This window comes from Anabrus simplex, chromosome 6 (assembly GCF_040414725.1).
Source record: "Anabrus simplex isolate iqAnaSimp1 chromosome 6, ASM4041472v1, whole genome shotgun sequence".
In the NCBI taxonomy this organism is placed as follows: Eukaryota; Metazoa; Arthropoda; class Insecta; order Orthoptera; family Tettigoniidae; genus Anabrus; species Anabrus simplex.
Window position 1 is genome coordinate 110250807 of NC_090270.1, and position 12310 is coordinate 110263116.

General features: G+C 45.1%; 1 protein-coding gene across 1 annotated transcript in view; it reads right to left on the reverse strand.

The window, feature by feature from the left end:
• Positions 1 to 9491: 9491 nt before the first annotated feature.
• LOC136875883 (lactosylceramide 4-alpha-galactosyltransferase) overlaps positions 9492 to 12310 on the reverse strand; it is an 81000-nt gene continuing 78181 nt past the window's right edge. The window contains exon 4 of the mRNA XM_067149503.2: positions 9492 to 10040. Coding sequence (XP_067005604.2) covers positions 9771 to 10040 — 270 coding nt within the window. The 3' untranslated portion in view covers positions 9492 to 9770. The remainder of the gene's footprint in view (positions 10041 to 12310) is intronic.

A 12310-nucleotide genomic window follows, 5' to 3' on the forward strand; every position in this document is an offset into this window, starting at 1 on the left:
CGAGGTCCACTCAGCCTACGTGATTAGAATTGAGGAGCTATCTGACGGTGAGATGGCGGCCCCGGTCTAGAAAGCCAAGAATAACGGCCGAGAGGATTCGTCGTGCTTACCACACGACACCTCGTAATCTGCAGGCCTTTGGTTGAGCAGCGGTCGCTTGGTAGGCCAAGGCCCTTCAAGGGCTGTAGTGCCATGGGGTTTGATTTTTTTTTAGCTTATTTACCTATTGAATCCTTGTCACCTCTTCCTCTTAACAGGAAACATATTCAAATAATCCCTGCCGCTATTTCTAGCGATATTCCTGACATTGTTACTCACTACATTTGTGCGTACTACGACGGCACTATCATTCGCATATACGGCAGTCTGAATACAAGGACTTTATCTCCGATACAAGCTCAGTACATAAGACAGCTTTTCCCCAGCATAGAAGTTGTATTTGAAGATGTACAGCAACAGCACAATAATACCGATTGTGGATTCTTTGCAATAGCTTTCGCTGTATCACTTGCTCATGAAAGGAATCCCCCTGTGGGTGCGGGCGGTAGAATAACACCCACGGTATCCCCTGCCTGTAGTAAGAGGCGACTAAAAGGGATCCAGGGGCTCTAAACTTAGGAGCGTGGGTTGGCGACTACGGGGCCCTCAGCTGAGTCCTGACATTGCTTCCACTCACTTGGGCCAAGCTCCTCGCTTTCATCTATCCTATCCGACCTCTCTTGGTCAACTCTTGTTCTTTTCCGAGCCCGACGCTATTAGGTTTGCGAGGGTAGGGAGTCTTTCATTTTCACGCCCTTCGTGGCCCTTGCCTTCCTTTGGCCGATATCTTCATTTTTCGAAGTGTCGGACCCCTTCCATTCTTCCCTCTGATTAGTGTTATAGAGAGGATGGTTGCCTAGTTGTACTTCCTCTTAAAACAATAATCACCACCACCACCACCACCACCACCAATCATGAAAGGAAACCGTGTGATGAACGATACAATTGTTTAAAGTTCGCCGAGCATCTCCGCTACATATTGAACACTCAGCACATATCCCCTTTCCCTGTGCTTTCAGAGAATGTTGTTTCGGCCCGTCAATGTTTAACTAAGGCCTGTGGGGTGGAGCCGGCCTTCCCGTGTATTGTTCTTGGCGGCCGGCTTACCTGTGAGTTTCTGTGAGATTTCCCGGGAATGTTCTGCCTCCAGTGACATTGTGACATTTCTGGATCAAATTACGCGAGCTATAAAAAGGGAGACGAGCACCGGAGGGTCAGTCAGTGTTGGACTCGGAGTCAGTGTTGGACTCCGTGTGGGAGTCAGTGTTAGAGTGAGCAATAGTTGGGCTCCGAGGTGGAGTCAGTGTGACACTCAGTGAGTTGGAGTTCGGTGGCTGGGCTGAGGACGACAGAGGAGTTGGCTGTCGCTAGTGTCCCATCGAGGTCTGAACCAGGAGCTGTTGTTGTGGTGTCGGAGTGTCCAGTGAGTAGCTGCATGGGAGACGGCGTACGGGACAGAAGACTGTGTACTGCCCTAGAGTACTCTGTGTGTGTACTTCTGTGGATTGAGGACAGCTGTGAATCAGCGATTGAAGCAGTTATCGTGAGTGTGAGGATAATATTCGCGGTCGTGAGTATCGTCCTGCTGTTGGATAGTGTTGAGCTGTTGCTGTTTGTTGTTCACTTCATGTGATTGTATGAAGTACCGGACTATCATTGGAGTCGAACCCACGAACAGTCATCGTGTGTTGTATAGCCAGTGTTCAAATCCAGCTGTCTACGCACAGTGGCTGTAGGAGGTGACTGGACTTGCGGGAAAGTAAAAGTAAGGATTATAGACGTTCCCAGGTAGCGACCGGCCGCGACTCCCGGGTGTGTGTACAGGAGAGAGATTTGTAAATAGACTGGTAATTAGTGTGTGGCCATTCATAACTGGTTAGAATTGTTTGTGTTTAACTATGAGTGTGTGTGCGTTCATTAGGCCATCCTGAAATAAATTAGAGTAATGAAACAGATGGAGTTATGCATGTATGTTTAGTCGTCAGCCCTAAGGCTGGTTGGATCCTCAACAGCTCCGCCATCAGCTGTCATAAATTGCCTAGGCATCACTGAAGAGGCGTACTAGGGAAATGAGGAGTGAGGTAGTTTCACGTTGCTTTCCTCACCGAGCCAGCAGTTGCTATTACATATCAGTCTGCCCAGCCCCTGAAATCCCCCTGTGGGTGGGGGCGGTAGAATAACACCAACGGTATCCCCTGCCTGTCGTAAGAGGCGACTAAAAGGGGCCCCAAGGGCTCTGAACTTTGGAGCGTGGGTTGGCGACAACGGGGCCCTCAGCTGTGTCCCGGCATTGCTTCCACTTACTTGTGCCAGGCTCCTAACTTTCATCTATTCTGTCTGACCTCTCTTGGTCAACTCTTGTTCTTTTCCGACCCCGACGCTATTAGGTTTGCGAGGGCTAGGGAGTCTTTCATTTTCACGCCCTTCGTGGCCCTGGTCTTTCTTTGACCGATATCTTCATTTTTCGAAGTGTCGGATCCCTTCCCTTTTTCCCTCTGATTAGTGTTATATAGAGGATGGTTGCCTAGTTGTACTTCCTCTTAAAACAATAATCACCACCACCAGCCCCTGAAATGCATGCATTAACCGACCCTATGAGCAACATTTTCACGCTATTCATAGCAGGGACTGGCTGCATAAGGAATGGCATTACTAGTATCATTCATACCTCAGTCACTTTCATATTGTCAAAGCCAACGATGAGACTGAGACAGGTCAATCAAAGTAACAAAATTGCTCTAGCCTATACCAGAAGACATAGTGAACTGTGAACACTAGGTCCCGCCAGCAAAGGCATATGAAGTTATATTCGTAACAATTATCTTCAATAGTTGCTGAAGCTAATTTCAGTGACAGAGTCGTTATTCTCCGATTCCCAAGTTATATCGGTGGCCATCGAAGGAAATAAAATGCGACAAATTCGGATGTTTTCGCTTCTGACACGTTTAAGAACTCATACAGGTCAACATATCAACAGTTCGGGGTCTCTTTATCGAAGAGACGTTAAATAGAATTACTATTTATTGTCATTATTTTGTTATCATCCGAGCAATATAGAGGTAACATGAGAATGGGCTGAAAGTTGATCTGTCCGTATAATAACAATACTACTACTACTACTACTACTACTACTACTACTACTACTACTACTACTACATACATTATCATTATAGACTGTTATGCCTTTCAGCGTTCAGTCTGCAAGCCTCTGTGAATTTACTAAACGTCGCCACAATCCTCGATTTGCAACTAGTGTTGTGGCCTTATTTAGTTCTATACCTCTTATCTTTAAATCGTTAGAAACCGAGTCTAACCATCGTCGTCTTGGTCTACCTCTACTTCTCTTACCCTCTATAGCAGAGTCCATTGTTCTCCTAGGTAACCTATCCTCCTCCATTCGCCCCACATGACTCCACCACCGAAGCCGGTTTATGCGTACAGCTTCATCCGTCGAGTTCATTCCTAAATTAGCCTTTATCTCCTCATTCCGAGTACACACCTGCCATTGTTCTCACCTGTTTGTACCAGCTATCATTCTTGCTACTTTCATGTCTGTTACTTCTAACTTATGAATAAGATATCCTGAGTCCACCCAGCTTTCGCTCCCGTAAAGCAAAGTTGGTCTGAAAACAGACCGATGTAAATATAGTTTCGTCTGGGAGCTGACTTCCTTCTTACAGAATACTGCTGATCGCAACTGTGAGCTCGCTGCATTAGCTTTACTACACCTTTATTCAATCTCACTTACTATATTACCATCCTGGGAGAACACACAACTTAAATATTTGAAATTATTGACCTGTTCTAGCTTTGTATCACCAATCTGACATTCAATTCTGTTGAATTTCTTACCTACTGACATCAATTTAGTCTTCGAGAGGCTAATTTTCATACCATACTCATTGCACCTATTTTATAGTTCCAAGATATTAGACTGCAGGCTTTCGGCGCAGTCTGCTATTAAGACCAAGTCGTCAGCATAGGCCAAACTGCTTACTATATTTCCACTTAACTGAATCCCTCCCGTCCATTTTATACATTTCAGTAGATGATCCATGTACACTACGAACAGCAAAGGTGAAAGATTACAGCCTTGTCTAACGCCTGTAAGTACCCTGAACCAAGAACTCATTCTACCATCAATTCTCACTGAAGCCCAATTGTCAACATAAGTGCCTTTGATAATCTACCTTTAATTCCATAGTCCCCCATTATAGTGAACATCTTTTCCCTCGGTACTCTGTCATATGCTTTCTCTAGATCTAAGAAACATAAACGTAACTGCCTATTCCTCTCGTAGCATTTTTCAAATACCTGGCGCATACTGAAAATCTGATCCTGACAGCCTCTCTGTGGTCTGAAACCACACTGGTTTTCATCCAACTTTCTCTCAACGACTGATCGCACCCTCTCTTCCACGATGCCAGTGAATACTTTGCCTGGTATACTAATCAATGAGATACCTCGATAGTTGTTGGAATCCTTCCTGTTCCCTTGCTTATAGATAGGTGCAATTACTGCTTTTGTCCAATCTGAAGGTACCTTACCAACACTCCACGCTAATTTTACTACTCTATGAAGCCATTCATCCCTGCCTTCCCACTATACTTCACCATTTCAGGTCTAATTTCATCTATTCCTGTTGCCTTATGACAATGGAGTTTATTTACCATCCTTTCCACTTCCTCAAGCATAATTTCACCAACATCATTTTCCTCCTCCACATGAGCTTGGCTGTTTGCAACACCACCAGCAAGATTTCCCATTGAGAAGATGTTCAAAATATTCCCTCCACCTCTCCAGTGATTCCCTGGGATCTATTATGAGTTCACCTAAATTACTCAAAACACTGTTCATTTCCTTTTTCCTTCCCTTCCCAAGATTCTTTATTACTGTCCAGAAAGGTTTCCCTGCTGCTTGACCTAGCCTTTCCAGGTTATTACTAAAATCTTCCCATGACTTCTTTTTGGATTCATCAACTATTTGTTTCGCTCTGTTTCTTTCATCTACGTACAAATCCCTGTCTGCCTCGGCCCTTGTTTGCAGCTATTTCTGATAAGCCTTCTTTTTACGTTTACAGGCTGCTCTCACTTCATCATTCCACCAAGATGTTCGCCTTTGCCCATCTTTACAAGCAGTTGTTCCTAGGCATTCCCTTGCTGTTTCTACTACAGCATCCCTGTATGCCACCCATTCACTTTCTATATCCTGAACCTGCTTACTGTCTACTGTTCGAAACTTCTCACTAAACCCCCTGTGGGTGGGAGCGGTAGAATAACACCCACGGTATCCCCTGCCTGTCGTAAGAGGCGACTAAAAGGGGCCCCAGGGGCTCTGAACTTTGGACCGTGGGTTGGCGACCACGGGGCCCTCAGCTGAGAACTGGCATTGTTTCCACTTACTTGTGCCAGACTCCTCACTTTCATCTATCCTATCCGACCTCCCTTGTTCAACTCTTGTTCTTTTCCGACCCCGACGCTATTAGGTTTGCGAGGGCTAGGGAGTCTTTCATTTTCACGCCCTTCGTGGCCCTTGTCTTCCTTTGGCCGATATCCTCATTTTTCGAAGTGTCGGCCCCCTTCTATTTTTTCCTCTGATTAGTGTTATATAGAGGATGGTTGCCTAGTTGTACTTCCTCTTAAAACTACTACTACTACTACTACTACTACTACTACTACTACTACTATGTTTAATAAGACACCTTCACATAAGAAGTTTTGTTGAGTAGTAAGTAATCAGAGCAGGGTAGAGTAACTAAGAATAAGCCGCATCAACCCGTGAGGAATGGCAGAATTCTTTAAAAAAACGTTTACGTTCACACTGGGCAGAAATGTCTGCTGAAGATGAAAGAAAGAACAAAAATAGTTTTGAGAGCTAACCACAAGAGTCCTCCTTCAACATGGTATACCAATATGGCGGTCTTTGAATTTAGGTGATACAGCATGTAATCACAACTTTGCATAATGGTAACATAATTTCATTTTTCACGCACTAGGTTGTTCGGAAATAAATGGCGATCGATGGAACTGAAATACTTCTAGAAGGTCACCACATTATAGTCAGCTTTTACGCCATCCGACATGTAGCTGCAAAGCTAAGACGTATTTAATTGCTTTGTGCAACATGATGGACCAGTGTGAACATATCGTTAAGTAATAAAGCATACTGAACTTTTGAATAGATTACGCAATTTTACGTTTGAAGAATTTGTAGTTGAAGATCTGATTTTCCAAGATGAGGAAGGCAGAGCAAATGACGACGTTTAGAAGGAATATGTAGAGGCAAATTCATACACTTCTGGAACTTGTCGAAGAGTTCAGCGTCTATTACAACCACTTCTTGCCCTAAACAACAACAAAGAGAATTAAAATGGACAACTTGGTACCGCAGGAACAGACAGATCGTTATGAACAGCAGCGAGAAGTGAAAGTTCCAACTTGGTCGCATTATGAAGTATATTAAAAGTGGATCCTAAAGGTTGGATACTGATGAAAACGCCGAACACATTCAAAACCAAAACTGACGTCACACTGGAATATTGTTAATTATCTTGTTATCCATTATAAGTTCTTTCGTTCTGATGAACCCAGTACCGCTGCTACACACTGTTCTAAAATTGATGAAATGCAAATGCAGTTATGTAAAAAAAAAAAAAAAAAAGCAGGCGCCATCGGTCGGTAGGAAACGCCTTCGAATCCTACCAAGCAATGCTGTAACCCGACGTGACAAAAAGGTATGAAGGAAAGTAACCTGAAATATGGAATATTTCCGCGCTCTCTGAATAACCCTGACTGAGAACCAACAGCATGCCATTTGTATACTCATAAAGTCGCTCCGTCTAAGAATGAGTGCTCCAAAATAAGGATGCGCAATAAAGTGCTTTTCAGAAATTCACAGGCACACGGGAGCCACGTTTCTTCAGCGACTGGAATGTGTACCGATGGGAGATATATACCCCTCTCTGGGTGGGGGCGGTAGAATAGCACCCACGGTTTCCCCTGCCTGTCGTAAGATCCCTACTGTCGATCTCGTCATCCGCTTTATGTATGACAGTGGACTTATCAAGGGTATATAAATTACAAGTGTACTTTTACTCAGGGAACGTACATTTCCTTTTGATACCCTAGTAATCTTTTCCGCCTAATTCTATAATTGTATTTTGTTTTATTTTGTACTGCGTTTCAAAATTCTTTCGTTGAATAAATAATTTTGTTTTATATTTTAAATTTCTTTTCCACTAATTTGTTCAGAGAGGATGATTACCTTGTTGTGAAAAAATGAAAATGAAAACCTACGACCTGTTTTCCAGTCATTGAACGGGTCAGGGATGTAATGAATGAAGCAATATAGGCTGTTAGTACGATGGGGTCGCCACTCCCAAAGTGATTTATTAATGAATGATAGATGCTATGAAATTAGAATGGAGAGTGTTGCTGGAATGAAAGATGACAGGGCAAACCGGAGTACCCGGAGAAAAACCTGTTCCCCCTCCGCTTTGTCCAGCACAAACCTCACATGGAGTCCCCCCTGTGGGTGGGGGCGGTAGAATAACACCCACGGTATCCCCTGCCTGTCGTAAGAGGCGACTAAAAGGGGCCTCAGGGGCTCTGAACTTTGGAGCGTGGGTTGGCGACCACGGGGCCCTTAGCTGAGTCCTGGCATTGCTTCCACTTACTTGTGCCAGGCTCCTCACTTTCATCTATCCTATCCGACCCATCTTGGTCAACTCTTGTTCTTTTCCGACCCCGACGCTATTAGGTTTGCGAGGGCTAGGGAGTCTTTCATTTTCACGCCCTTCGTGGCCCTTGTCTTTCTTTGGCCGACACCTTCATTTCTCGAAGTGTCGGATCCCTTCCCTTTTTCCCTCTGATTAGTGTTACATAGAGGATGGTTGCCTAGTTGTACTTCCTCTTAAAACAATAATCACCACCACCACCTCACATGGAGTGACCGGGATTTGAACCACGGTATCCTGCGGTGAGAGGCCGACGCGCTGCCGTCTGAGCCACGGAGGCTCTTACCTCGTTGTACTTCCTCTTAAAACAAAAATCACCACCACCACCATGTCGTAAGATCACCCTGTGGGTGGGGGCGGTAGAATAACACCCACGGTACCCCCTGCCTGTCGTAAGAGGCAACTAAAAGTGGCCCCAGGGACTCTGAACTTTGGAGCGTGGGTTGGCGACCACGGGGCCCACAGATGAGTCCTGGTATTGCTTCCACTTACTTATGCCAGGCTCCTCACTTTCATCTATCCTATCCGACCTCTCTTGGTCAACTGTTGTTCTTTTCTGACCCCACGCTATTAGGTTTGCGAGGGCTAGGGAGTCTTTCATTTTCACGCCCTTCGTGGCCCTTCTCTTTCTATGACCGATATCTTCATTTTTCGAAGTGTCGGATCCCTTCGATTTTCCCTCTGATTAGTGTTATATAGAGGATGGTTGCCTAGTTGTACTTCCTCTTAAAACAATAATCACCACCACCACCACCACCTGTCGTAAGAGGCGACTAAAAGGGCCCCAGGGGCTGCCCCAGGGGTTCTGAACTTTGGAGCGTGGGTTGGCGACCACGGGGCCCTCAGCTGAGCCCTGGCATTGCTTCCACTTACTTGTGCCAGGCTCCTCACTTTCATCTATCCTATCCGACCTCCCTTGGTCAACTCTTGTTCTTTTCCGACCCCGACGCTATTAGGTTGGCGAGGGCTAGGGAGTCTTTCATTTTCACGCCCTTCGTGGCCCTTCTCTTTCTATGACCGATATCTTCATTTTTCGAAGTGTCGGATCCCTTCGATTTTCCCTCTGATTAGTGTTATATAGAGGATGGTTGCCTAGTTGTACTTCCTCTTAAAACAATAATCACCACCACCACCACCACCTGTCGTAAGAGGCGACTAAAAGGGCCCCAGGGGCTGCCCCAGGGGCTCTGAACTTTGGAGCGTGGGTTGGCGACCACGGGGCCCTCAGCTGAGCCCTGGCATTGCTTCCACTTACTTGTGCCAGGCTCCTCACTTTCATCTATCCTATCCGACCTCCCTTGGTCAACTCTTGTTCTTTTCCGACCCCGACGCTATTAGGTTTGCGAGGGCTAGGGAGTTTTTCATTTTCACGCCCTTCGTGGCCCTTGTCTTCCTTTGGTCGATACCTTCATTTTTCGAAGTGTCGGATCCCTTCCATTTTTCCCTTTGATTAGTGTTATACAGAGGATGGTTGCCTAGTTGTACTTCCTCTTAAAACAATAATCACCACCACCACCGGAGATATATATCGCTGCAGACGGAGACTAATTGGAATGAAGCAGTTGAGTTATCTCTCATTCAAAAAGTCAGTAGTAGTGTGAGGCAAGAAGAATCATTTATTTCCGAACAACACCGTATCATCATTTCCGAAGGACATGTTTTAACAAAGAATTATAAGATAAAATTCCACAGTGTCAGTCAAATTAAAAAATAAAGATTTTCGGAAGAATATTAATGTGCGTATTTCAGTAACTTACATTCTTATTGGTCTTAAAATAAAATAAGAAAACCCCCCAGAAATTTCTTGAGTAGAAAACCTAGCTATATAAAACAACAAGTGTATAGGCGCTGCATTGTAGCACCAGTGATGTGCAAACACTCATCACTGCATCTTCCTGGATCCGACATAGAATAGATGTGGATGAATCTGAAAAACAGAAGAACTTCGTAACGACGTGTGTCCAATATGTGAGGAAGGAAAGCACCGCCGCTCTCTTCAAAAGATTTTACCACAGTGCGAATACACTTTAGGACAAAATTTTTTCGCAATTTGGGCATAAGGTTGCCGTGACCCGACAGTGATGTTCTTTGCCACACTGAATTTGTTCCACAGGTGGATCGTCAAACTCTCGTTCAGTTTGGACATCGTCCAGTCTGCGTGCTTCTCATCGAAGTACAGGCTCCATTTCCGCCAATGGATCGGGTAGATCGCCGACGGCGGATGAACGGTGAATCCCCGGCATCGCTCGGGCGTCATGAGGCGAATCTGAAACAAGAATGTTCCCAATTTAATATTGAAATATTGAAATCTATCTTATATCAATAGGTACAACTAGGTACTTGGCACGTCCTTTGACAGGAGGGGAGGGCACGACATAGGGCAAATATAGAACAATTAAAGTATTTATTTATTTATTTATTTATTTATTTATTTATTTATTTATTTATTTATTTATTTATTTATTTATTTATTTATTTATTTATTTATTTATCTTCTTTCAAGGGGCGAAGTTCGGCAGCATGTCCCTCTTTTACACTCAACCACATTTACAATACTTTTCTGCTGAAATACAAAGGGCACTAGGAACGTTTTGCAGTACGCATAAACGGTTGGCTGGACACCCCTGTTATGGTGAGGGATGAAAAGGGAGGGGAGAAGGTGAAAACCGATCTAGAAGGCTGCAAGGAGCGACCTTCACACCAGCTGTTACCTCCCCCTGTGGGTGGGGGCGGTAGAATAACACCCACGGTATTCCCTGCCTGTCCTAAGAGGCGACTAAAAGGGGCCTCAGGGGCTCTAAACTTTGGAGTGTGGGTTGGCGACCACGGGACCCTCAGCTGAGTCCTGGTATTGCTTCCACTTACTTGTGCCAGGCTCCTCAATTTCATCTATCCTATCCGCCCTCCCTTGGTCAACTCTTGCTTTTTTCCGACCCCGACGGTATTAGGTTTGCGAGGGCTAGAGAGTCTTTCATTTTCACGCCTTTCGTGGCCCTTGTCTTCCTTTGGCCGACATCTTCATTTTTCGAAGTGTCGGATCCCTTCCATTTTTCCCTCTGATTAGTGTTATATAGAGGATGGTTGCCTAGTTGTACTTCCTCTTAAAACAACAATCACCACCACCACCACCAGCAGTTACCAAGCAGTGGGTTTGAAAGCAAGTTAAGATTAAGGTGAATATCGCGTAATTATCCGCTACAATTTTGCTAGTGGATTAACTGTTGATCAGTGCCTGGAGGAAATGACTCCTGTGCTGGGGAAAGACTGGCCACATCAGACAAGAATTTTCCACTCGTACAAAGAGTTCCAGAGGGGAAATTTTGGGGTTGAAGGCGATCCTCGTTGTGGGCGAAATTCTGAATCAGTGACTGAGGGAAGCATTGAAGCTGTGAGGAAAATGTTGCAGCAAGAGAGGCGGTTGACATATCGGCAGGTAGAAGAAACCCTCCACATCCCTGCACCAGCTATTCATTCAATTCTACACGACCATCTCCATGTTGAAAGGTTTGTTCCCTTTGGGTGCACCATTCACTTTCAGAGGAACAAAGGGTACATCGAGTGAAATGGTGCCGAAAAATACTATAACACTTTGAAAATGGGACTTCGCGTAACGTCAATAGCATCGTTACAGGTGACGAAACTTTACCCCCCCCTGTGGGTGGGGGCGGTACAATAACACCCACGGTATCCCCTGCCTGTCGTAAGAGGCGACTAAAAGGGGCCCCAGGGACTCTGAACTTTGGAGCGTGGATTGGCGACCACGGGGCCCTCAGCTGAGTCCTAGCATTGCTTCCACTTACTTGTGCCAGGCTCCTCACTTTCATCTATCCTATCCGACCTCCCTTGGTCAACTCTTGTTCTTTTCCGACCCCGACGCTATTAGGTTTTTGAGGGCTAGGGAGTCTTTCATTTTCACGCCCTTCGTGGCCCTTGTCTTTCTTTGACCGATATATTCATTTTTCGAAGTGTCGATCCCTTCCATTTTTTCCCCTCTGATTAGTGTTATATAGAGGATGGTTGCCTAGTTGTACTTCCTCTTAAAACAACAATCACCACCACCACCACCAGCTGTTACCAAGCAGTGGGTTTGAAAGCAAGTTAAGATTAAGGTGAATATCGCGTAATTATCCGCTACAATTTTGCTAGTGGATTAACTGTTGACCAGTGCCTGGAGGAAATGACTCCTGTGCTGGGGAAAGACTGGCCACATCGGACAAGAATTTTCCACTCGTACAAAGAGTTCCAGAGGGGAAATTTTGGGGTTGAAGGCGATCCTCGTTGTGGGCGAACTTCTGAATCAGTGACTGAGGGAAGCATTGAAGCTGTGAGGAAAATGTTGCAGCAAGAGAGGCGGTTGACATATCGGCAGGAAGAAGAAACCCTCCACATCCCTGCACCAGCTATTCATTCAATTCTACACGACCATCTCCATGTTGAAAGGTTTGTTCCCTTTGGGTGCACCATTCACTTTCAGAGGAACAAAGGGCACATCGAGTGAAATGGTGCCGAAAAATACTATAACACTTTGAAAATGGG